Source organism: Chiloscyllium plagiosum, unplaced genomic scaffold (genome assembly GCF_037043375.1).
Source record: "Chiloscyllium plagiosum isolate Xiang-an unplaced genomic scaffold, Cpla_swu_hap1 HiC_scaffold_4, whole genome shotgun sequence".
Classification (NCBI taxonomy): domain Eukaryota; kingdom Metazoa; phylum Chordata; class Chondrichthyes; order Orectolobiformes; family Hemiscylliidae; genus Chiloscyllium; species Chiloscyllium plagiosum.
Window position 1 is genome coordinate 110,666,909 of NW_028270142.1, and position 27,948 is coordinate 110,694,856.

At 41.9% G+C, this 27,948-nt stretch overlaps 1 protein-coding gene across 2 annotated transcripts; it reads left to right on the forward strand.

The window, feature by feature from the left end:
- Window positions 1-789: 789 nt before the first annotated feature.
- On the forward strand, window positions 790-27,948 carry LOC122548947 (cathelicidin-related peptide Oh-Cath-like). Of its 2 annotated transcripts, none has more exons than XM_043687954.2 (4): window positions 790-1,026; window positions 22,751-22,858; window positions 23,677-23,757; window positions 27,557-27,948. In XM_043687954.2, the coding sequence occupies exons 1-4, from the start codon at window positions 847-849 to the stop codon at window positions 27,560-27,562; spliced, it is 375 nt and encodes a 124-aa protein (XP_043543889.1). In that variant the 5' UTR covers window positions 790-846; the 3' UTR covers window positions 27,563-27,948. The 2 variants fall into 2 exon arrangements, with proteins under 2 accessions (XP_043543889.1, XP_043543888.1); XM_043687953.2 differs by having other exon boundaries at window positions 792-1,026; window positions 27,554-27,948.

Here is a 27,948-nt window from a genome sequence, read left to right on the forward strand (position 1 = left end):
TCCTACAGAACTCAACCTATCCATCTAGACTTGATTATGCTGTTCTGAATATACACAACAGTCCCAATGAGCAAACTCCCTTAAAAAACCCAGTATAAATGGAACACATGCTTACAGGTTGGAATTGAAGGGCAGAAAAGAGGGAGAGAGCATTTCCACACAGCTCCCCGTTGAACCTCCCAGTTCAAGACTCAACTAAAATTGCTCAGCTCAGCTCAGCTAAAGAGCTGACCACTCCCCTCTCTTTATACAGGGCACTTCTAAAACATGACCACTTTGGCCTGAAATCTCATCTGTTTACATATAAACAAACGGCCTCTTGAAATCCATTTCATCTCTGTACCAAACCAGACTGATCGGAGCCTGGCCCGGTTTATTGTCCCTCTGAACAAAATCAAGGACAGATCTCCTTGAGCCATGGAACAGCTTTTAGAAAAAAAGGGACTAGCTTTGTGACACATTGGTCAAGAGTGGGTTAAAATCCAGGTGTAGGGTAATGTTCTCACCCATGGCACTGCCTGTCATTGCATGACTAACTAATATTGGTGGCTAGGTTCTCTCTGCTCTTTTTAAGAAACCGTTTTTAAACACTAAGCTCACAAAACCTAAAGCTGCATGTTTGTTCGGACAGCTTCATTAGTGTTTGTTTTGGTCGACAGCCGCACACAACTGAAGCACTATCTACACATAAAAAAAAGCCAGCTCATCCTGATCATCAAAGACACATTCAAGGCCTGTGATAATAATTAACCATTGTAACCAATAGCTAACTTATGGGCAGACAGGTTTCTGCTGGATTGTCGCAGCAGTTTTGACTGGAATCTTGCACAGGAAACTTCTTACGGGATGAGATTCTGGTTGATTATGCTTGTGTGTGTTGGGGCAGTTGCCATGGGGAACGGAGCCCCAGTTCTACGGACGCCAACATCCAAGGATGCATTGTATGCTGCTATCTACAAATACAATGCAGGTTCCAGCCAGACGAACCTATTTAAGCTCTTGGGAGCCTCCTGCATTGCAATCAAGGTAATAAAAATGGAGCTGAAATGCTGGAATTAGGAAAGAGGTTTCCCAGTGGGCCTGCGTGCAGCTTGCTTTTATTGCTGCAGAACTGGGAGTAGGAGCTGGGTGAGCCAGCACATCAGAGGGAACCTAACCAAAGGTGAGGCAAGCAAGAAAAAAATTATAATGGGCTCAATTCACCTGTCATTAACAGAACTGCAATGTTTACAAAATGGGGTCAGCAGCATTATGGATCCATTATCATCAGTGACAAGTGATTGGTAGGTGTTCAAAACCAACATCTGTTAAGCGACTGGATTTATTTCATGTCAGAATCCTGTGGTATAAATAGACCCTTTAATCACCATTTTAAATTGGACCTTGGTAAGAGACGGTGTCATGCACAGTTTAACATGTTCCTGCCCTCCAAAGATTTTGTTTTGAATTGTTTCCGTAGCCCCTGGACGGCACTTCACAAAATGTTTCTTTGCTGGCAGAAGTCCAGTTCTAAACTGTGTGCTGCATCCAGATATTCCTTGTGCAAGTTATTTTATCTTGAAAGCATCCTAGCCAAGACAAATCACACACATAGTAGTATTGTCACCCAACATTCTTTGCTGCTGGTTAGTGATCAGCTGATTTTAATTCCATCCTTCCAATGGTAGCATTTTTAAAACCTTTTCTCACACACTCCACCCTCTTCCCCGAAAAGGATAAGTGTGGCTCAGTCAGCGCTGGATGTTTATTGGACCTGAGTCCTCCCTGTGTGAGTTATTGGCTGGATTTAATAGGGTGCTATATTCCCTTTGTTTCTAATAATGTGTTTAAATGAAAGTGAAAACTAGTTGCAGCTGTGCTATGAGGTCACGTGACCACAGCAAGTCAGTCTGTACTCAATGTACAAATGCATTTCTCCAAACATGTCCCTTTTACTTAATATAAACAAAAAGAGATTGCATGTATTAATATTTGCAGTTTCAAATTATAAATCCAAAAATACAGACAAAAACAAAAATGATCATTTTTGGGGAAAAAAACAGTATTAGCTCTCATGTATTCCACATTCATCAGTCTCTTTACATGCATTGGATTCATAAGCTGTAAATTATGCAACTCTTCCAATAGTACTTATGTGTTGTTGGCTGTTCATTGGTATCTGTTTGTTCCCAAGGGTTTGTTTCTCCTTTAACTACAGGTGTTTGTAGTGAGTACTGTTGCCATGGTAGACTGTTGCTTGTCTATTTCCATGTTGGACAGTGATGGATCTTTGGGACTGTGTGTTGTTCTGTACTTTATGCAGGTGGTTGGATCATATCTTCCTAAGCAGCTGCCTGAAAAGGAGGATCAGTTTCTCTCGTTGTAGGTTAATGTCAGTATTTGCAATAATGATCATTCCTGTTCACTGTGGCCAAGGTCATAACCATTTTGCTCAGGACACAAGTTGCCAAATGGGGGCTGACTCTTGTTGAGGGCATTGACCTTTTGCACTCTAGCTATCCGGTGCTCAACTCTGGCAAAGATTCAGCAGTTTCATCAAAGTGGCATTTAGCCCTGTTGTTTCACCTTGATTTTGTCCATTACTCCAATTCCGACTGCTGCCTTTAGTAGTTTTTTTACCATTGGAAACTACATTTTAGTGTTCTTTCAAACATTGCACAATTTCACTGACAGTCGATGAGATTTGATGGTCTTACTCTCAGAATAGACCTTGACAAGATAATCACTTCCTCCAAAAGACCTATTCCAAGTTTCATTCATGATCTGTCTGGGATGTATGTTTTAATTTTCATTACAAGCTCTGCACTAGGTGATGTGATCTCATTGCTCATGTTGAGCACATTTTTATAGCCTTACCTAAACTGGACTCAGTTCTTTGATGATGCAGCTTTAAGTGTTCCCCTTGGGGAGAAGGAGGCTTAGAGGAGATTTGATAGAGGTTTTCAAAAATCATGATTGAACTGGATAGGGAGAAACTGTTCCTGCTCATAAAAATACACGAGTGCATACACTTAGTGATGTACAAAAAAGCATCGGTTATGTAAGAAAAGAACTTTTTCATCAGTGAGTGGTTAGGATGTGGAATGCATAACATGGGAATGTGGTGGAGACAGTTTCAATTGAGATTTTCAAGAGGACATTTGATGATTAATTGAACAGAAATTATGTACAAGGATATAGGGAAATTGGCACTTGGGAATATAACAGTTGCAGGCATGATGGGCTGAATGGCACCTTCTATGCCAGAACAATTCTGTAATTCTGTAAGAAAGAAAACTGGCAGTTTCTGGTGTGATCTGAAGAGAGAAGTCATCGCTCTACTTTTTGTATCAAAATAGCAACAGGAAAGTAGAACATGTACCTAAACTCCACATATCCACTTGCACATCCATTAATACCCTTATTACTACATGCAGTAATCTGCACGTTACCTGGTTCAGAGTCATAGAGTCATAGAGATGTACAGCATGGAAACAGACCCTTCAGTCCAACTGCTGACCAGATATCCCAACCCAATCTAGTCCCACCTGCCAGCGCCCGGCCCATATCCCTCCAAACCCTTCCTATTCATATACCCATCCAAATGCCTCTTAAATGTTGCAATAGTACCAGCCTCCACCACTTCCTCTGGCAGCTCATTCCATGCACGTACTACTCTCTGTGTGAAAAAGTTGCTCCGTAGTTCTCTTTTATTTCTTTCCCCTCTCACCCTAAACCTATGCCCTCTAGTTCTGGACTCCCCGACCCCAGGGAAAAGACTTTGCCCATTTACCCTATCTATGCCCCTCATAATTTTGTAAATCTCTATAAGGTCACCCCTCAGCCTCCGACGCTCCAGGGAAAACAGCCCCAGCGTGTTCAGCATCTCCCCATAGCTCAAATCCTCCAACCTTGGCAACATCCTTGTAAATCTTTTCTGCACCCTTTCAAGTTTCACAACATCTTTCCGATAGGAAGAAGACCAGAATTGCATGCGATATTCCAACAGTGGCCTAACCAATGTCCTGTACAGCCGCAACATGACCTACCAACTCCTGCATTCAATACTCTGACCAATAAAGGAAAGCATACCAAACACCTTCTTCACTATCCTATCTACCTGCGACTCCACTTTCAAGGAGCTCTGAACCTGCACTCCAAGGTCTTTTTGTTCAGCAACACTCCCTAGGAGCTTACCATTAAGTGTATAAGTCCTGCTAAGATTTGCTCTTCCAAAATGCAACACCTCGCATTTATTTGAATTAAACTGCATCTGTCACTTATCAGCCCATTGGCCTATCTGATCAAGATTCTGTTGTAATCTGAGGTAACCCTCTTCGCTGTCCACTACACCTCCAATTTTGGTGTCATCTGCAAACTTACTAACTGTACCTCTTATGCTCGCATCCAAATCATTTAAGTAAATGACAAAAAGTAGAGGACCCAGCACCGATCCTTGTGGCACTCCAGTCACAGGCCTCCAGTCTGAAAAAAAAACCCTCCATCACCACCCTCTGTCTTCTACCTTTGAGCCAGTTTTGTATCCAAATGGCTAGTTCTCCCTGTATTCCATGAGATCTAACCTTGCTAATCATTCTCCCATGGGGAACCTTGTTGAACGCCTTACTGAAGTCAATATAGATCACATCTACTGCTCAGCCCTCATCAATCCTCTTTGTTACTTCTTCAAAAAACTCAATCAAGTTTGTCAGACATGATTTCCCACGCACAAAACTATGTTGACTATCCCTAATCAGTCTTTGTCTTTCCAAATACATGTACATCCTGTCCCTCAGGATTCCCTCCAACAACTTGCCCACCACCAATGTCAGGCTCACCGGTCTATAGTTCCCTGCTTTGTCCTTACCACCCTTCTTAAACAGTGGCACCACATTAGCCAACCTCCAGACTTCTGGCACCTCACCTGTGACTATCAATGATACAAATATCTCAGCAAGGGGCCCAGCAATCACTTCATTAGCTTCCCACAGAGTCCTAGGGCACACCTGATCAGGTCCTGGGGATTTATCCACTTTTATGTGTTTCAAGACATCCAGCACTTCCTCCTCTGTAATCTGGACATTTTTCAAGATGTCACCATCTATTTCCCTAAGTCTATATCTTCCATATCCTTTTCCATAGTAAATACTGATGCAAAATACTCATTTAGTATCTCCCCCATTTTCTGTGGCTCCACACAAAGGCCACCTTTCTGATCTTTGAGGGGCCCAATTCTCTCCCTAGTTACCCTTTTGTCCTTAACGTATTTGTAAAAACCCTTTGCATTCTCCTTAATTCTATTTGCCAAAGCTATCCCATGTCCCCTTTTTGCCCTCCTGATTTTCCTCTTAAGTATAATCCTAATTTCTATATACTCTTCTAAGGATTCACTCGATCTATCCTGTCTGTACCTTACATATGCTTCCTTCTTTTGCTTAACCAAACCCTTAATTCCTTTAGTCATCCAGCATTCCCTATACCTACCAGCCTTTCCTTTCACCCAAACAGGAATATACATTCTCTGGATTCTCGTTATCTCCCATTTTCCAGCCGTCCCTTTACCTGCGAACATCCCTTTACCTGCCCCCAATCAGCTTTCGAAAGTTCTTGCCAAATACCATCAAAACTGGCCTTTTCCAATTTAGAACTTTAGCGTTTAGATCTGGTCTATCCTTTTCCATCATTATTTTAAATCTAATAGAATTATGGTTGCTGGCCCCAAAGTGCTCCCCCCACAGACACCTCAGTCACTTGCCCTACCTTATTTCCCAAAAGTAGGTCAAGTTTTGCACCTTCTCTAGTAGGTATATCCACATACTGAATCAGAAAATTGTCTTGTACACACTTAACAAATTCCTCTCCATCTAAACCCTTAACACTATGGCAGTCCCAATCTATATTTGGAAAGTTAAAATCCCCTACCATAACCACCCTATTATTCTTACAGATAGCTGAGATCTCCTTACAAGTTTGTTTCAATTTCCCTCTGACTATTAGGGGGTCTACAGTACAACCTCAATGAGGTTATCATCCCTTTCTCATTTCTCAGTTCCACCCAAATAACTTACATGGATGTACTTCCAGGAATATCCTCCCTCAGCACAGCTATAATGCTATCCCTGATCAAAATTACCACTCCCCCTCCTCTCTTGCCTCCCTTTCTATCCTTCCTGTAGCATTTGAATATAGATTAGATTAGATTACTTACAGTGTGGAAACAGGCCTTTCGGCCCAACAAGTCCACACCGCCCCGCCGAAGCGCAACCCACCCATACCCCTACCCCTACATTTACCCCTTACCTAACACTATGGGCAATTTAGCATGGCCAATTCACCTGACCTGCATATCTTTTTGGATTGTGGGAGGAAACCGGAGCACCCGGAGGAAACCCACGCAGACACGGGGAGAATGTGCAAACTCCACACAGTCAGTCGCCTGAGGCGGGAATTGAACCCGGGTCTCTGATGCTGTGAGGCAGCAGTGCTAACCACTGTGCCACCGTGCCGCCCATTTGTATCCTGGAACATTAAGCTGCCAGTCCTGCCCATCCCTGAGCCATGTTTCTATAATTGCTATGATATCCAGTCCCATGTTCCTAACCATGCCCTGTGTTCATCTGACTTCCCTTGCATTGAAATAAATGCAGTTTAATTTATTAGTCCTACCTTGTCCCTGCCTGCCCTGACTGACTCGCTTCTGTTATCAACTGTACCAGTCTCAGATTGATCTCTTTCCTCACTATCTCCATGGGCCCACATCCTCCCCCCCCCCCCCCTCCCCCCATCCCCCCCCCCCCCCCCCCACCTTACTATTTAAATCCTCCTGAGCACCTCTAGCAAATTTCCCTGCCAGTATATTAGTCCCCTTCCAATTTAGGTGCAATCCATCTTTCGTGTACAGGTCACTTCTACCCCAAAAGAGATCCCAATGATCCAAAATTGTGAATCCTTCTCCAACATATCAACTCCTCATCCGTGCATTGATCTGCTCTCTCCTCCTATTCCTGCCCTCACTAGCTCATAGCACCGGGAGTAATCCAGATATTACTATCCTTAAGGACCTCCTTTTTAAATTTCTGCCTAACTCTCCGTAATCTCCCTTCAGAATCTCAACCTTTTCCCTTCCTATGCTGTTGGTTCCAATGTGGATAATGACCTCTTGCTGGCCCCTCTGCACCTTCTCTGAGACATCCTTGATCCTGGTACCAGGGAAGCAACACACCATTCTGCCTTTTCGCTGCTGGTCACAGAAACGTCTGTCTGTACCTTGGACTAGAGAATCCCCTAACACAATTGATCTCTTGGAAAACGACGCAACCCTCGTTGCATTAGAGTGAGTCTCAATACCAGAAACTTGGCTGTTTGTGCTATGTTCTCCTGAGAATCCATCACCCCCTACATTTTCCAAAACAGCATACATGTTTGAAATGGGTATATCCACAAAAGAATCCTGCACTAGCTGCCTACCTCTCTTACCTTTCCTGGAGTTAATCCATCTATGTGACTGTATCTGAGACTTTCCCCCCTTCCTATAACTGCCATCCATCACATAGTGTTACTGTTGGCAAATTCCTCATTGCTCCTAACTGCCTCTCCAACCGATCCATTTGATCTGATAAGATTCGTAGCCAACAGGATTTATGACAGATATAATCCACAGTAACCCATAAGCTCTCTTTAAACTCCCGCATCTGACAAGAAGTACATATCACTCTATTAAAGGCCATGTTTGCTCCTTCACAATCTACAGACCCAGAAAATAACACTATCTTATTCCTCTACAAACACTGCCCCAGGTTAAATTAATAGTTATGGCTTATATTTTAAGTTTCATCAAGAGACATATCTCCAAAAACATATATTCAAAAAAGAACCCACTCTTCTCACTACTGCCGATTCTCTGTAGGCCACACTTAAAACAACGATTAACTTATCTGATTCTGTGCTGTGAACTTTGCCCAACAGTTCCTCCAAGATCAGTTGTGAATTTCACTGTTTGTTAATTTTCCCAGATGCACTCCGATGTCCAGTGATACATGGATTCAAACTTTTTTCCCCAAAGTTCCAAAACAATGCAACAGCATAAGAAACAGTAATTGCTGCTCCTAGAATTTGAGGAAATCACCTCCAACACCTAAAAAACCTCAAAAAAGGAGCAACTCTTGCAGCCAGAAATTTTTCCCATCTCCATCTTGGATTACCCAGAGACACAGAGCATTTACCCAGAGAGACAGAGAGCTAAGAGTTGTTAAGAGATTGTTATCCACAACTGAACAATCTTCCATTTTTGATTTGTGTACTTTCTACCTGTCTAATTCCACCCACCATGTTTTATTCATACGCTGCAGGAAGAGGCAAATGTGATATCATTCTAAGCTTGCTTCAGGATCCTAAAGACTTTGCTTGACAGAAATCACAGAGGCTCTGCTTAAAATTTGTCAATCTTTGTTATATATCGGTCAGTGTCCGAAAACTAAAGGATTACAACTATTACACCCATTCAAACAAAGGAGAGAGGAATAAAAAAGCCAGAAAATGCAGGCCTATCTATAATTTTTATGTGGGTGAATCTTTTCAAAAATTATTCCAACAGATGAGGAATTTCTACTCTGAAGGTAATGAATCTGTGGAATTCTTTATTGCAAAGGGCTATAGAGGTTGGGTCATTAAGTCCATTCGAAGCAGGAATTGAGAGATGTTTAGTCTGTAAAGGAATTAAGAGTTATTGGAAAATATTAAGAAACTGGAGTTGGATTTTGGTGGTTGAATGCTGGTGCAGAGTTGATGGACTGAAGATAGATACAAAATGTGACTCTTGGGCCATTGTAGCAGACACACACAGGAGTTTACCAGAGTCACAGTATAGTAGGATGTGGAGATCTCTGTCAAGGAAGGCCATGGGATGCTTCTATATGGGTTGCGAGCATATTAAAATTTATTCAGATGTATACAGCACAAACCATGCTGTACAAATACAGTAAGAGTTTGAGTGTGATGAGATTAATGAAACCTTGTAACTGCTCCCACCTCCCCACCTCAACCCCACTTCCCACATCACCCAAGAAAGGCAGTCTTGCATAATAGAGTATGTTCTGACATACACCAGCTCTGCACCTCTGTGCAGTCTGAGACCCGTGGAATGTGTTCGAAAATTGTGGACTGCAGATGCAACTTTAAAGGTCACATGCGATATTTTCTGCTTCCCAGAAATTACGAGGATTAACTTGTAGTAGTTAACAACACAGTCAGGATTGCTTGTGGCCAAGATTCTAAACTGTAAAGAAGACCAATGCGTGAGGTGCAGAAGTTTGTGGTGGTAGATGTCTTCAATCTCAAATCTGAAAGATTGATTAATACAGTTGCCCCTTGAAGGTGCATATTGCTCACAAGTCTGGCCTGTTCCCTCAGACAAAATATAACAAACTTATTCTGCCCACATGTGGGGGCAGCACATGTTCATTGTGTGGTTGAAATTGGGGGCAAGATTGGAAGACTTTCCAGATTGCACTCGAGAGAGAGAGAGAGTTGAAAGCTTCACTTGTTATTCCAGATGCCTCTTTGCCCCACCAACCATAAGACATAGGAGCAGAAATTAGGCCATTCAGCCCACCGAGTCTGCTCTGCCATTCAATCATGTCTGATATGTTTCTCAACCCCATTTTCTCCCTGTAACCCTTGATCCCCTCGATACTCAAGGACCTATCCATCTCAGCCTTAAATATACTCAATGACCTGGCCTTCACAGCCTTCTGTGGCAATTAATTCCATAGATTCACCATTCTCCAGCTGAAAAAGTGTATCCTTATCTCCATTCTAAAAGGTCTTCCCTTTACTCTAAGGCTGTGCCCTTGTATCCTAGTCTCTCCTATCAATGGAAATATCTTCCCAACATCCACTCTGACCAGGCCATTCAGTATTCTGTAAGTTTCAATAACGTCCCTCCTCATCCTTCTAAACTCCATCGAGTATAGACGCAGAGTCCTCAAACGTTTCTCATACGCTAATCTTTTCATTCCTGGGACCATTCTTGTGAACCTCCTCTGAACACACTCAGGGCCAGTTCATCCTTCCTGAGATATTGGGCCCAAAACTGTGCACAATACTCCAAATGTGGTCTGACCAGAGCCTTATAGAGCCTCAGAAGTACATCTCTGCTTTAATATTCAACTCCTCTCAAAATAAGGCATTTGCTTTCCTAATTACTGACTCAACTTTCAAGTTTATCTTGAGAGAATTCTGGACTGGAACTCCTCAGCCTCTTTGCACTTCAGACTTCTCAATTTTCTCTCCATTTAGAAAGTAGATGCCTCTATTCTTCCTAGCAAGGTGCATGATCTCACACTGTACTCCAATGCTCTGCTCACTCTCCTAATCTTTCCAAATCCTTCTGCAGCCGTCTGCCTCCTCAATGCTACCTGTCCCTTTATCTATCTTTATATTATCTGCAAACTTAACCAGAATGCCCTCAGTTCCTTCATCTAGATCATAAATGTGTAAAGTGAAAAGTTGTAGTCTCAAAACTGAGCTTTGCAGACCACCACTTGTCACTGGCTGCAATCCTGAGAAGGACTCTTTAATACCCACTCTCTGCTTACTGCCAGACAGCCAAGCTTCTATACATGCTTTGAACGCCATGGGCCCTTATCTTACTCAGTAGCCTCCTGTACGACACCTTGTCAAAGGCCTTCTCGAAGTCCAGATAGATATCATCCATTCACTCTCCTTGGGCTAACCTACTCATTACTTGCTCAAAAATATTCGAGAAGATTTGTCAGGCATGACCTCCCCTTGATGAAACCATGCTGACTTTGCCCTAATTTACCATACACTTCCCAGTATTCAGAAATCTCATCCTTCACAACGGATTCCAGGATCTTACCCATGACCGAGGTTGGGCTAATTGGTCTGTAATTTTTCCTCTTTTGTCTCACTTCCTTTTTAAAGAGGGGTGTCCAGTCCTCAGGAACCCTCCCTAATTCTAGCAATTCCTGAAAGATCACTGCTAACGCCTCCACTATCTCTTCAGCTTAGAAGTTTCTATCCCTTAGGCTCTGTGATGAAGTCCATTTGGTGCAGGTGACTTACCCATTCAGTTTTTCTAACACCTTCTCCTTGATAATGGCCACCATGCTCAGCTCTGCCCTCTCACTCTCTTGAACTTTAGAGATATTACTCATGTCTTCCACCGTGAAGACTGACGTGAAGTAATTTATTCAGTTCTTCAGCCTTGTTCCCTACTACTGTCTCCCAAGCATCATTTCCAGTGGCCCAATGTCCACTTTTGCCTCTCTTTTGCCCTATATATATCTAAAGAAACTCTTACAGTCTTCCTTTATATTACTGGTTAGCTTACCCCCATATTTAATCTCTCTTATCTCATTTTGGTGTTGGTGTTTGTAAACCTCCTCTGATTTCCCACTGCCCTTCAGCACATTACATGCTTTCTCTATTGCTTTTATGCTATCCCTGACTTCCCTAGCCAGCCACGGTTGCCTCCTCCTTCCTGTACCAGGCTTCTTTTTCCTTGGGATGAATCTCTGCTGTGTCTCCTTAATTACTCCCAAAAATTCCTGCCATTGCTGTTCCACTATCGTTCCTGCCAGGCTCTGTCCTAGTCAATTTTACTCAGCTCCTCCCTTATGCCTCTACAGTTACCTTTATTCAGCTGTAAACCTATTACCTCTAATTCTATCTTCTCCCTTCCAAATTGCAGAGTAAATTCAATCAAATTATGATCACTGCCTCCTAAGGGTTCCTTCACCTTAAGCTGCCTTATCAAGTCTGCCTCAGTTCATGTTCATTTCTGAATTGAAATCCCTGTCAACTCTACCAGCTTTGATTCTCCCCACTCAACTTGTTTATTTAACTATGCATCTCTGCAATTTATCTCTTGAACTGCAGGCCTAACAATTATTAATGGCTACCATCGTGATCCACTGCCCCCTCTAAAGCCAACATGGTGGTGACCCTTGATGACTCTCCCTCCTGTGGTATCACGTGCCCTCCCATGTTATGTTAGTTCCCACACCAGTATCTACAATAACCCCCTTCACAGTTATTGTCCACTCTGCATTGTAGCACCAGTCTCGTGATTTGAGTTCCCCAATTTCCCTAGAACAGCATTGCTCCCTAATAGCACCCTTCGACATAGAGGACCCAAAACTGCAGGACTGGCTGTGGTTTGCCATCATCTGCCCTGACCGAGGAGGGACCAGCTTCCTGTATAGTTCCCTGACTGATTTATTGGTGATCCCTGGATTCAAATTGCAAGACTGACCATGGCCCAATCTTTGGGCTATATGCACACGATCCCTGGACCCTTGACCACAGCCAACCCCATGGACTCAGGTCAGACGAAGTCAGTGACTGAATTGCTGACTGGCCAAAGTCCTCCCTGACTGGACTAAGGACTACTCTTCGCAGACTTTCAGGCATAGCTGCCTAGTTTTGGGCCTGCACTCAAATACAAAGTAAGACAGAATTACTGTGAAAAAAAAATCAAAAAAACTGTGGATGATGGAAATCAGAAACAGAAACAGAAATATCTAGAGAAACTCTGGCAGCAACTGTGGAGAGAAAGCAGAGTTAACATTTCGGGTCCAGTGACGTTAGTTCAGAACTGACTGTAGGTTTGCTCTGTAGCTAGGAAAGGGTTGGTATATATTACTAAAAGTGTGGTGGGAGGAGTAAACAATGGCTGGAGATGGAGCCCAGAGCAAGAGAATATCATGGTCCAGGAGGCTATAGCAATGAAAATGGATATCTTATACTGCTTAATTGTTATGAGAATTTCTGACTCAACCACACTTTCAGGCATGGAGTTCCAGACTCCCATCACCCTCCACAAAAAAAATCTCAACACTCTTCTTAGCCTTCTAGCTCTTAGCTTTTAATCTATACATCTAGATTAATCCCTCTGTTCATGGAAAAAGATCCTTCCTCTACACCCTATCTGAGCCCCTTATAATCTTATTCACCTCCATCAGGGCCATTCTCAACCATCACTTCTCCAAGGAAAACAACCTCAAATTAACCAATATTTCCTTATATCTCAGACCCTCCTGCCCAGGTCGCAATCCAGGAAATTCTTTCCACACCCTCTCGAGTGTAATAATTACCTTCCTATTGTGTGGTGACCTGAACTGCACACAGTACTCCAGCTATGCCCAGTAAGTTATATTTGTAGCGTAACCCCTCTGCTTCTGTATTTTACATCTCGGCTTGTAAAACCAAGTATCACAAAAGGCCTTATCACATAATCTACCTGCCCTTCTACTTTCACGGATCTGTGAATGTGCACCCACTCTCCCATCTTCTGTAATTTCCAGGTCCTGCCATTCATTGTGTCACTCTTTGTCTCGTTAGTTTTCCAAAGTGACCATGGCCCAATCCTTTTCCAAACCTCACACTTTTCAGATTGAATTCCAACTGGCACTACTGTGCCCAGCTGAGCAGTGCGTTGATATCCTGCTGTTTGCAGCTATCCTCCTCACTATGTATTGTTCTGCAAATTTTCATGTGATCTATGAACTTCTTGATACATACCCCCTAAATCGAGGTCCAAATCATTAATGTACACCACAGACAATACTGAGCCCTGTGGCACTCCACTGGAAAGACTTCCGGTCACATAAATATACTTCTAATCTCACCCTTTGCTTCTTGCCTGTCAATTGATTTTGGACCCAGTGTGTTACTTTGTATCCCTTGCCTTGAATCCCATAGGCTTTTACTTTCTTGACCAGTCTTCCATAAAGGATCTTATCAAAAACCTTGCTGAAGTGCATGTTGACCACATCAAGAGCTTTCATGCTCCCATTTATCTCAATAAAAGTCAATCAAGTTTGTCAAATGTGACCTTACCAAATCTACACTAACTAACCCTGACTATCCTTTCTCACCATTGGTCATGTCATTCAGATGCTGGGAAATTCCGCCCAATATCTGCCATGTTGCTAATTTCTGGAGCATGTCAAACTTTTGGTGCTGATTGTTGGTTTTGAGTGAAATTTGTTTTTTGATCTGTGCCCCAATACCATCAATATCAATATTCTTAGTAGTGAACCTGTGTAGATGTTCACACTCTGATGACAAATTAGATGAGAACTTTGCTAGATTGTTCACAAGTCCAACAGATATTTGCAGTTTTCACATCTATTGGTCACTACATCTCTGCCCCAGCTCTTACTTTATCAGGATCTGAGCTAAGGCTTTTTGCTTTCAGTATATGAGCTTCCTATGTGATGTCAGGCATTCCTTTTCTTTTATGTTGTTTATTTCCATCTCATATTGTTCATTCTGCTGTTCTGTGCTGACCACCTCCTTAGCTTACATTTGCTTATTATCAACTATCAGTCTCTTCACAGAATAAGTTCTTCACCTTATCTTTCTTTTCATTGATATCGGTGATATCACCTATCTTGTCTGTGAGGCAGCTGGAATCCACCTCAGCAGATGCTGAGTTAGTCTCACACTTTAATCTACTTTGAGATGGAAAAGCGCAGCAGGTCAGGCAGCATCCAGGGAACAGGAGAATCGACGTTTCGGGCATAAGCCCTTCTTCAGGGAGAAGGGCTTATGCCTGAAACGTCGATTCTCCTGTTCCCTGGATGCTGCCTGACCTGCTGCGCTTTTCCAGCAACACATTTTCAGCTCTGATCTCCAGCATCTGCAGACCTCACTTTCTCCTCTACTTTGAGATGATACCATGAAGATATCTAACACATGTAAAAAGATCTTTATAACCTTTTCAGCAGTCAATGGCTTAGCAGCCTGTGAAACTCTGCAGGCCTCTTCTGGAAGGCTTCTCTGAAGACTTACTAGTCCAAATTTTAGACTTAGTTCAGTTGAGTTGGATGGATTTTGCTTGACATCTACTGTTCCAGATCTTTATTCTTTCCAATGCATCAGACTCTCAACTTCATTTCTCCTATTGGAATGAGTGTCATTCCATCATATAGCCTCAACTTAATCTATGAGGGCTTCGTTTTTGGGTCACCATTTTGAACAACTTTACAAAGCCCATAATGTTGAATGAGGCACCTGAATGATGTCTATCTGACACCACATTAATTTGATACTCTCCTTATGCAGGCATTGGTCTAATAGTCACAAACTAGTTATAATTTTTAGACCTGATGATACCAACCTGTTGTATGGTGTAAAATAATTCATTCAGAAGTATCATCTGAAATCTCTCTCACAGCCATCTTTAAAGGCTTGTTTTGCTCCTTTCCAGGTCGATATTTGCATGCAGAGTGATTCATCTGCTTACAGATAGTCATTGTTTCCCCACACTAGATATGTTTTATTTTCTTCTGTTTAATGTCTTCCACAATGTTTATATCGTGTTCTCTGGCTGTGACCTCTCTTCTGGCCCTTCTACAAATACTTTTTAATTGTTTAGAATATATTGTTCTTGTTAGCCTGGAATGTCTCTCAGCAGAATGCAAAGTCTTACCTGTTCTCCCATTAATATGCTGTAGATGACGATTGACAGCCTCAGAGCTTCTGTATGTTAATGGATTTCTTGAGATTTAATTTCTCCTTTTTTTTTTTAGCAAACATGCTCTCAGAATGGGATATCTTAAGCCTAAAGACAATTCTATCTCTGAGATGACCTTTCACTTTGGCCAAACTCTCAGGGTTCAGCTAGCTGTATCAGTGATATCACATACGAACTAGTAATCTCCCTCTCTCCTTGAATTCTGATTTGAATATTTATCATTCAATGTAGCATTATTAGATGGTTCAAGTCTTTAAATCTTCAAAATTTATCTTGTTTTGGTTCTCTGCTCCTCAGTGAAGCTTAGCACGTATATAGCTTCTATCGCTCTTGACCCAGGGCTGATAACAGGGTTACTATGCTTATTTGTTCAATCTTTTTACTTATTTGTGTAACTACTTCATATTTTTGCCACTGAGAAAGGAACAACACATTCCATTTCTGTCTCTCCTTTCATTTCCGCAGCAACAAGGTGTGGAAAATTGGCAACCATTCTAATTCACCCAATATTCAAATGTTCGAGGCTGGGGTTACTTTCTTCACAGTAGCTGGATCTCACATGGCTTCATCTTAAGCTTTTAAGTTCCACCAATGGCTGCCACAAACTGAAGTGAAAACAAGTTATACAGAGGTAAAGGTCACATGGCTGGAGCAAGCCAGGCAATTTAGTATGTACAAAAACATTACTCCAAACCCTGACTACAAAACCAATAGGGAGCCCACTCATTAAAAACTAGCTGGCCTGAGGCAACTTTACATTGGCAGCAATGTTAATTGGTTCGGGATAAGATCTCATCCCCATAAAACAAGGAGGTTACCAGCTTGTTCCTTGGCAATGTTACAGTCCCAGCAGTTCCAGGTTTGAGTAGTGGCCACTGCAGAAGCTGTAAGTCATCCCCAAATAAGGAACAGACATGGAAAAGGAATTTAAGCTACGTCTGGGATATTGGTGGGGTCTGGCTGGTAGATTGGAGTGGTGAGTGGGGGAGGAGAGGGCTGGCAGTTTGGAGTGAGAACGCGTGGAGGGCTGGCAGATTGCAATGGTGGTAGCAAGGCTTAAGAGGCTGATAGGAGAGGGAAGGGTTGTAAGGGGTGTCTGTGACCTTGGTTGGGGAGAGTGTAGTACCTTCAATGGGATGTTGTTCCCCAGCCAACTTAGTCCAAACCAACCTGTGTAGGATATGCTGGTGTGAGCCTCTGGTGTAAGCCTCTACCTACCATGGATGGTTTTGAAGTAATCCTGCTCTTAAATGGTTACTAATTGACCGGTTAAGGTCCTTTCTTGGATCTGATGATGGGTGGGCTGTATAAAACCCATCATAAAATGGCACATAGGTAGGGATGGATGTGAAATCAGTGGAGTTGCCATGTGTTATATCCTGTGAACACTCCAGCTTCAGATCCACTGATAATGATCTATAAATTTCAACCCACTGTGGCAATAGGGGAGATCTGTACTGATGTATCCACATCTTGTTTTAGCCAAGTGCTATTTTTCAGTTAAATGATCTCTATTGCTTGTAAGTTTTGTTGTTAACCATTATACAAGTAATGAAGCCCAATTTATAATTAGAGGGCAATAACATTGGAAATGACTGTGGCTTAAACAAGTAGGACTGAATTAGGTACTTTGTAAAACTAGCTCCAAGTCATGGCTAATGCCAATGCCGCAGCAGCCCTGAAGGTCTGAAATGGTGCTGTACATGCTTTTGGGCATTCCTGGCATTGTCTCATTGTGGTGAGAAGGGATTAGAGGTATATTGTCATTGGAAGTGTCAGAAGAGATTCCATCATGATGTCAAACAGCAGTTCCAGCTGTGAATTGTGTTTTGATGAGCTACTGCATGCATTCAGAGAGGCAACGGGATTTGGTGACTCAACATTGTATGAAATCTAGGGGCCGTGGTGACTGTGTCTCCTTGTTCTGCAACAAAACTAGCAAATGGAATAAAAGCTGCAGAGATATGAACTTTTACAGAGAGGGCAGAGGAGGTGGGCTGTCCACTTAAAGGTTTCTCCAGAGCACCTCCATCTCTGTTTGAATCAGGACACAGTTTAAACAAGGATGAGATCAAAGGATTGAGCCACTTGCTTCAGCCTGATTTGAAATCTCACGGTAGGATCAGAGTGACATGTTCAATGACCACAAAGGTCATAGTGGGATAGACATTTTATGTGTCTGGATGTTTCCACATGGGGTCAGGTAACATTTCCGATATATCCTTGTACATCAATGAATACACCAATGTTGATCTCGTCTATGTTACGCTCATTGAGCACATGGTTTCTTCCTCTGTCGGCAGAAGCAACATTATGGATGTCAATAACAATAGGTTTTGGAAATGCCCAGGACAATTATTTAAATAAGCACTTACATCATGCCAGAGAATGCTTTCCATCCTGGTAGAAACCATTATGCACTTATTCTGAGACAGTTATTCATTCCTAAGGCCTCCATGGAGAATTAGAGATTTATCTTTTGGTGATACAGGTGACGTATGTAGTGGCTCATGAGTTTGAAGCTCCTTCACTTTGACTCAACAATCTTATCCGTAACATAGCAAATAATACAAAGCAATAACATAATTAATTAAAAAATCACACTTACTATCAGTCTTCCATGCACCTTTGCCCAACCCAGTGTTATTCCATTGGCTGCAGCCTGGCTGAAGGAAGGAGTGACTTGCACCAAGGGAGACTCCAGATGGCCTTGAGAAGCTCTAGGTTGGCACTGGTGGAGATACAGTGGTGGCAGTATGAAAGTTGTCATCCTGAGAAAGACTAATAGTGCACCATGATGTTACTTTGTTTCTGGGTGACATCTCAGCAATTTGGATATCTTTAGGAGCACAGATTGTCACAAGAGCCTGTACGGTCTTTTGAGAATTGAAACCCATGACCATAATGGCAGGAACTTGAGTCTGTAATCATATCAAGCATGGAACTCAGGATCTATGCCAGTGCTTTCACTTCTGTGCAGCCCTGAGACATTGGGAGGCTTCTGTCTGTGCTACAATGGAACAGAGACTGCACCTATCAGACTCTGTAGCATGGCTAGGTTTGCTGGTGCTGTCATGGATTGCTGTTACCAATTCCTTGTTGCAATAGTTGGCCTTCAGGCTCTATGGGATCTCCTCACACTGATTTGGAATTCTTCCATGGGCCTTTGACAGTGGCAAAAGTGAATCTGGCATTCATTACCATCAATCTCTCCTGTGGGCCAACCTATCAAAATTGTCATTTGAGTCTGTGTTTCAAAGCTTATCTGTGCTGTTATCCTCTGGTGGTCTGGCACACAGGCTACCCTATCACTCTCAACCAAGCTGCTCCCATCTCTTACCCATTGTCTCACTGTGTGCTGGTTTATACTGGCATTTAAGGTTTGAGCAGTATCAGTATCTGAGTTACTGGCTGTGATTGTCACATCAACTAGCTGTGCTTTCTCATCACTGTGGCTGGAGACGCTGGTGGCTCGGGAAGCGTGAATCAGAAAGGACAGATTGAGGGGGTGGGGAGACCGAGGGGCAGGGTAAAGTGAGAGATTGATGCTTACATAATCAGCTACTTTCACATTATGTCAAATGGCAGGATGAGAGTGGGGTTGGGTTAAGGTGGGACCATAATGTAGTTACGTATGAGCATCCTGAGTGGTTTTCGTGATGGCGAATGCTGTGGGCTCAGTTGTAACTGATTGCATGATGTGGAGGGCTATCTCCTCCATTGGACTCAGGTGTTAACACTGTGTCTAGCCAGCAGCTAGACAATTAACTGCACCTTCTATTATGGCCAACATTGTTCTGAAAGGCAAGGGGAGCAATGCATTGTGTTAGGGTGATGTACCTACAGTAATGAAATAACTGGGTGTCTTTGGAGGCAGCAAGAGATGAACAAAGAAACACTTATATTTGTATTGCAACTTTCATAACTGGATATCTCAAAGTACTTTCTGACTGAGGAAGGCCTTTTGAAAATTAGTCACTGTTGTGGTATAGGAAATGTAATTGTGAATTTGTGAGCAGTAAAGTCCCACAAACAGACTTTTGATAATGAGCAGATAATCTGTTTTTGTTAGGGTTAACTGAAGGCTAAATATTTATGAGATCAGGTGGGAGACCAGGCGGCATGGTGGCACAGTGGTTAGCACTGCTGCCTCACAGCGTCAGAGACCCGGGTTCAATTCCCGCCTCAGGCGACTGACTGTGTGGAGTTTGCACGTTCTCCCCGTGTCTGCGTGGGTTTCCTCCGGGTGCTCCGGTTTCCTCCCACCATCCAAAGATGTGCAGGGTCAGGTGAATTGGCCATACTAAATTGCCTGTAGTGTTAGGTAAGGGGTAAATGTAGGGGTATGGGTGGGTTTCGCTTCGGCGGGTCGATGTGGACTTGTTGGGCCGAAGGGCCTGTTTCCACACTGTAATCTAATCTAATCTAACCTCTCCTGCCCTTTTTGGATTATACTGCTTTAAGACAATGTATACCCAGTTAGTAGTAAGTATTCTAGCTGAAATTTAACACCTTTGTCCTCACTTTTCATATTGCCTGTCTCCACATTCAAAGGATTGTTCTCCTCCATTTCAGACAACTTCAGCAGAATGCCACCAGCAAATACATCTTCTCCTCACTCCCCCCTCTGCATTTTGAGGGACTGTTCCCTCTGGAACACCGTAGTCCAGTCCTCGACAACCAACACCACTCCCCACGGCAACTTCCCATGTAACCACAGAGGGTCAAACCTGCCCCTTCACCTTATCCTTGCTCACTATCCAAGGGCCTAAACAGTCTTTCCAGGTGAAGCAGCATTCACCTGCACGCAGGGTGGCCTACTCTGCATTGGAGAAACAAAATGCAGATGGGGTGACCATTTTGCAGAACACCTTTGGTCCGTGCACAAGCATGACCCCAACCTTCCCGCAGCTGGTCATTTTAACACAGCAACCTGCTCGCATGCCCACCTGTCTGTCCTTGGCATGCTGCAATGTTCCAGTGAATCACAGCGCAAACTGGAGGAACAACATCCCATCTTCAGACTTGGCACTTCACAGCCTTCTGGACTTAATACTGAGTTCAACACCTTCAGATTGTGAATTCATTCCCATTCCTTCCCTTTCTTTTAGCTTCTATTGTTACATTCTCCGTCACCATGTCCTCTCTCCCCTCCCCTCACTTCAGTGGGACCATCTGTTTTTTCCAGTCTGGCAGTTTGACCCACCATTGTTCTGCCATTCTCACATTCTGATCACTTAATATGCACTAACAATATTTTTTCTCTCCCAGCACTCCACACCCCCCCCATCATACTTCATGTCAGTTCTGATGAAGAGTCACCTAGACTCAAAACATTAACTTGTTCTGCCTCCATGGATGCTGCATGACCTGCTGTGATTTTCAGCATTTTTGGTTTTCAGTAACTTATACAAGTTAAGCTTCACCTTGCTCCTGTACTGCATATCTCTATTAATAAAGCCCAGCACGATGTATGATTTTTTTACTGCTCTGTCCACCTCTCTTGCCACCTTCAATAACCTGTGCACATTGGTGCCTCTAATTCTGCACCCCTCGTTAGAATTGTTCCCCTTATTTTATAGTGTCTGTCTTGTTCTTCCTACCAAAATGCATCACTGCACTTTTCACATTGAACTTCATCTGCCATCTATCTGACCACTGGTCATGTTACCTAGAGGTGCCATTACTCTGCAGTCAATAAATAATCTTGTTGCACTACACAATAGCAAGACTAATTTATCCTCATCTCTGTTTGGTGCCAGATAGGCTGCTCTAAGAACGATGATGAAAGCATGAACTTCTCATCTAGGCTAGAAGTGCCAGTCTGATTCTTCCAGTTTATATGTAGATTAAAATTATCCATTATTATTGCTGTCTATTGACCATATTCTTTTGTAATCTTTGTCCTAATTTCTAGTTACCACTACAGGGTCTGTGAACCATTTTCACTAGTGACTTCTTTCCTTCTACTGTTCTACATCTCTATCCAAACTAATTTGGATAACCTTGATTTCCTGAACCAAGTCACCTTTAACTATTGTACAAGTGTTATTTTTGATTAGGAGTGCTAGCCCTCCGCCTTTGCTCATCTTCCTATTCTTCTTTAATGTTACATTCCCTTCAATATTCAGGACTCAACATCCTGCAAACATGACTCCGTAATGGCTACCATGTATTATTTATATCTATAATGTGCATTATCAATTCATTTAGTTTGTTATGAATGCAACACATATTCAGATATTTAGACTTTACATGTATCTTTTTTTGTTTACTTGCTATCAAGGTTTAAACATAAGGTGAACAGAAATGATTCTATTGTGTGTTTGAAGAGGTGCAGATGCCTTTCCTTGTTGACCTTATCAATATTCTGTCTTCAGCCAGCACTATTGAAAGACTGTTTAACTAGGCCTTCATTCCTTTTGCTGTTTATGGGAACTTGCTGTGCATAAATTGAATGTCACACTTAACTACATAACAGTGACTGCACTTCAAAAATAATTCATTTCCGGGTGTTATATGATGCTACGTAAATATGTTCTTTACTTCTAAATTGCAGGTTCCAGAAAAAGAGGATCACAGTAGGTATATTAGACTGGAAGAAAATGGGAACCAAATTCAATAGACCCAGACCTTTGCATCTGGAGACTGAATCTTTCCAAAAAGGCTGTCAGTGAACCGTACAGGGTGGGTTGTGGAAAGTGACTTTCACTCTATATCTAACCTATGTTACACCTATCCTGACTATTAGATGGATAAATGTGATGTGAATTTTATTCTGTGTCTACCTGCACAAGGAATGGGACTCAGTAGTGGGGTTATTTCCCTAAGTCTAACCAGTTCTGCCTACTCTGTAAGTACTTAATGGGACTGCATCGATTTTTCTTCTGTGTCTAATCCATGCTGCACATTATCTGGGAATATTGGAACATACAAATGAGATTTACTGTGTTGTTGTACATGCCCTGAGTTTGTTTGATGGGACAGTGCAGGGGAGATTTATTTAATCCCTAAGTATGCTATGCATGCCCAGGGTGTGTTTGATGGGACAGTGGAGATTCAGCCTTTCTTTTATCCATCTTGTTCTCTCTCTGATCTGTCAGTCCTTACTGGTAACATTGATATATAAATGTTTGAAACATACATCCTCAGCTTGCAGGAAGATAAGTTTGCAGACAAAAAAGAAGCAAATGCCTCAACAGACTTGATGCTCTCAAATGCACTGCTATAAGAATGTAAATGCTTAATTACTCCTTGTTCAAACAGCAAATCCCACAAGGTAAAGAATATGAGATTGGGTTTGCCCTCAAACAGACAGTGTGCACTAAGGGAATGGAGGATGTAATGCAAGACTGTGAATACATGGATGATGGAGTGAGTATAACTGTGTCTTCTTTCTGAGCATTTTGGGAATGACCCAATGGAATTAACTGTGATTCATAGTGCCTGTTTCTAACAAAGGGTGTCAGGTGGGGGGAGAGCTCAGTTTGGTCTTAGCTGCCATTTCATCTGCAGCAGCCATGCACCTTATTAGCCTCAATAGTCCTCCTTAGTCCTGTCAGTCTCATGCCATAACTCCAATGGGAATCTGATGGTAGTATCAGAATTCAACGGAAACAAGATTATGCCAACTTTATATTGCACTCGGACTTTCCCTCATTGCCTTGTAAAAGGAATGATGGGAAAGTCGAGAATTCTTAGGTCGCTCCTTAAGAGGGCAAGTGATAGGCAGAACTGACAGATCTGACTACCTTTATACAGAAACTACTGAAAGCCAGTGGATGGGTCAAAACTAATTTAGAGTAATGGAATATTAGCCTTCATCTTGAGGGGAATTACCAAGGAGTGCCAGATATATTATAGCTGTGTACAGTTCTGGTGAGACGTCATCAAAAATATGGCATTCAATCCTGGGCATCATCCCTGAGAAAGAATGTAATGGCCTCAGAGGAAAGGCAGCACAGATTCACCAGAACGAATGTGAATTGTTACCAGAACAGCGAATTTATTTGAGATGAGGCTGGATAATGTACCAAGGAGACTGTGGAGATGGCCTTCTTGTAAGGCATTAAGGTGTGCTGAAAGACTTACATAATCCAAATCTAAGTAATGGTATCTTTTTAACTGTAATTATCTTCTGCAATAGTAGAATACAATCATTTATTCTACTAATTAGTTCATTTTCCTAACAGACCATATTGATTTGCAACGCAATCATTACAATTAGCTTCAACGTCCCTGTACCAACAAAGACTACAGTCAGCTGCTCACCGGTAAGCAATCCATTTCTTGTCTTTTGGTAATTACTTCACATATAGCGACAGTAAACAGACAGAATGATATAATTATTGTCAGGTAGTGACAGTCACCGAAGAAAATAAAACCTATCTACACTTGAAAGTCAGTGGCATTATCATTGCCAAAACCCTTCAGCATGTTGCACTATGATTGATCGGTTATCATTTAGACCAGCCACTTGAATCATGAGGTTGGGTGGTCTATTATAAGTGGCTGAGCTCTTGAGTTCCCTAACTCTTTCCCCTTATGAAGTCCAAGACAAGAATGTGAGGATGGCTTCAGTTGCAGTGACACTTAAGAATTTTGATTGCATCAAGTACATACCAGTCTGCTTGACTGATACCTCTTCCACCAGTTAAAAGATCAACTCCCTTCAACACCAGACATTGTGACTGCAATATGAACATCTACAGGAAATACACAAGAATGTAAGAGTGGATGTAGGTCATTCAGCCTATCAGGTCTGCTCCAACATTCAATTAGATCATGACTGATCATAAATGTCAAGACCACTTCCCCATGTAATATTCATATTCATCAATGTCATTATTCTCTTGAACCTACTCAATGATTGAGTTTCCCTAGCCCTTTGGAGATTCCCAAATATTCACCATACTCACGGTGCAGAAATTCCTCCCATCTCAATCTTAACTAGCCTATCCTTTACCCTGAGACTGTGTCCCTTTGTCTGGACACCCTATACAAATTTTATAAATTTCAGTGAGATCGCCACACAAGAGAATACAGACCAAGTTCCCTCAATCTTTCCTCATTATAAAATGCCATTATTTGAAATATCAGTCTAGTGAACTTCCATTACAATCACTCTCTGGCAAATACATTCTTCCTTAGATGAGGAGACCATCATTTTACACAATTCTCCAGGCGTGGTTTCACCAAGTTTCAGTGCATCTGCAACAAAATATTTATACTTAAAGACCCTTGTGATGAAGTCAACATACCATTTGCCTTTCTGATTGACTGTTGTACCTGCACGCTAGTATTTAGTGACTCCTGGACACGGATATCCTTTTCCCTTTGGACACCAACACTCCCCAAGTCATCAACATTTTCAAAATTATTCTGTCTTTCCATTTGTTCTACCAAAGTGGATACCTTCACATTTATTCACGTTATGTTCTACTGTTGTTTTTGCTCAGTCACAGCCTGTCTAAGTTCACTTGAAGCCTTCTTGCACCCTCCTCACAACTTATATTCCCACCTAGTTTTGTGTGATCACAAGTTTGGAAACATCACAAGGTATCCCCACATCCAAATTCTTTATTTAGATTGTGAACAGCTGTGAATCCTTGCAGGTGCAGGTTGTCATCTTGAGAATATGTTTATTCCTACTCTATGCTTCTTGTCTGTTAATTCGTAATCCATACTAGTATATTAGCCCTCTGCTGTAACTTTATTTACTAGCTTCCTGCATGGGACCTTATCAAAGGTCTTCTGAACATCTTAGTGCACCACAGTCACTGGTTCTTCTTAATCTACATCCTCAAGAACTCCCAACAAGTTTGTCAAACATGATTTCCCTTTCATAAATCCCTGCTGACTCCAACTAACTTTCCCAATTGTTTCAAATGTCTAGTTATCAAATTCTTTATGATTTTAAGATTTTCTTGCATTGACGCCAAACTAAGAAATCTCCCTCTCCGTCCCTTTTTAAACAGTAATATTACAATTGTTACCTTCGAGAATTTGTGCCACTTGAAAAGATAAGGATTACGAAACAAGTCATCAAGGATATTTTTTGATAGCATCTCCTAAAACCATAACCTGTACCACACAAAATACCAAGGAATCGCTCTGTATCCCACTGGCAAGGCCAGCATTAATGCATCATCCCTTCCTGCCCCAGGAAGATGTTGGAGTCTTATTCTTGAATATTGAAGACTATGTGGTGAAGGTGCTTCCAAAGCGTTGTTAGGTGGAGAGTTTCAGTATATTGACACAGTGACAATGAAGAAACAGCTATTTATTTCCAAATCTGGATAACTTGTGACTTTGAGCAGAATTATGAAGTGATAATTTTCCCATGCAACAGCTGGCTTTGCCCTTTATCACAAATTAGTGAAAGCACACCTACACAAATGAAGAGGTTTGATAAATTTGGGAGCCAGTTACTGACAGTGTTTGTGGACATAACTGTGGCAATTCTCATATTTTCTGCAAATATTTCAAGTGATAAATAAATTAGGAACTCATATAGAAAGCAAAAAACACAGAGGATAGTTTACACAAGTCACAAGAACCTGTTGGACAGATACAAAGAACAATTCACATAAGTAAAATGGGCAGTTGGCCTTTATCACAAGGGGGCTGGAACACAAAGGGGAGGACATTATGCTGTAGTTATGTTGTTTGAGGCTGCAACTGGAGTACAGCTGGGTTTTAGTTCCTGTATTTAGAAAGGATATAATGGCATTTCAGGCAGTTCAAAGGAGATTCATGACTTATTCTTGGGATAAAGAGATTGAACAGCTAAACAGGCTAGGCCTTTATTCATTTGAATTTAGAAGGAGGAGGGGTGATCTTACTGAAACATAAGATTCTGAGGGGGCTTGACAAGGTCAACGTTGAAAAGATGTTTCCTTTTGTGGGGCAATTTCAAACCTAGGGACTTAATTTCAGAAGAAGGGGACATTCATTTAAAACTGAGAGGTGAAGGAATTTCTTCTCCCAGAGGGCTGTGATTATCTGAAATTCTCTGCCTCAGAAAGTTGTGGAAGCTAGATCAATGAAAATATTTGAAAAATAAATAGACAGATGTTTGGATGCTTGGGGAGTTGAGGGCTACTATCTTCGATCTTGATGAGTCATGAGCTTACTGAATGACCCACTCCTGTTTCTGTTTCTATCTTCTTATATTGTTAGGCTTCACTTGTTCAGAACCTTGGTTTGGCCCCATCCAGAATATGGCACTCACTCTTTGACAGTTACTCTTCAGAGAAAGATATATGGGCTTTTACAAAGTGGGGGTGATTGCAGAAATGTAGTTAGGGCTTAAAGGGTCAAATAATGAGGACAAATTGCATACACCAGGTTTATATTCCCTTGAGTAGACAGGTCTTAAGGATAATCTAGTTGAGTTAGAAAGATTCAATAGGATAGGGCATATAACTAGTAATAACTGCCTGTGGTGGGAAATGGATTAGGGACAGAGATTCCGAGCACTATCTGAGAGGAGTTGCTGAGCAGAATTAACATCATTGGTAGAAGAGTAGCACGAGGTGCTAGGAAAGAGGTTGATTAGTGACAGGATGAGAACTGGATTGATCAGCCATGATACAATTAAGAGTAAGAGTATAGTTAGTAATATAGGGTTCAGGGAGGGGTTATAGAGTGACTGTGTGAAGGAAATGGATTAGCAACAGAGATTCAGAGCACTGTCTAAGAGGAGTTACTGAGCAGAATTAACATCATTAGTAGAAACAGCAGCAATAGGTGCTAGGAAAGAGGTTGATAATGAAACAGGGCACAGGTAAAAAAGGAATAATGTTAAAATTGAGGCTGGTTATTTAAGGGTGAAATCAGGAAGCAAAGGGTAGTAACAATCTAAAACTCTCTCCCCCAAAAGGCTACGAGTGCTTGGTTAAGACCATTATAAGATTTGGAGTTGAGGCAGCGATCAGGAATGATCTAACTGTACAGCTGAGCAGGCTTGACTAGCAGAATAAATCTTGTCTGTCTCTCTGGGGGTGAAGGGATGTTTGGATTTGAACCTGCATGTTTAACTCCTGTCTTTTGTGTTTGCCTTTTCAGCAGGATTGAGTGAGAAGTTTTGGAGAGGACATTGGTCAACAGCAGAGTAGGCAGAACAAACTGCCAAGAAAACCAGCTTTTGTCAAAAGTTTCCTGTTTAAAATAAAACCATGAGCATGGGACAAAATGTGAAATTTATTGCAGAGAAGAAACATACTAAAATTTAGTTTTAGACTATCCAGAATGTTTTGTTTAAAAACAATATGCATTGTATTAGACTTTCCCTGTTTTCTTCAGTAGCTCTGTCAATCATCTGAATCAATAGTGAGTAAAGATGTGTAGTTCAACCAATTAGAGCTGTTGTTTTAAGTGTTATCATAAGCAGTCATTCAACTGGATTTAAAAATGTGAGTCTCACTGTCTAATCTTACTACAATAAATTATAATCAACATGA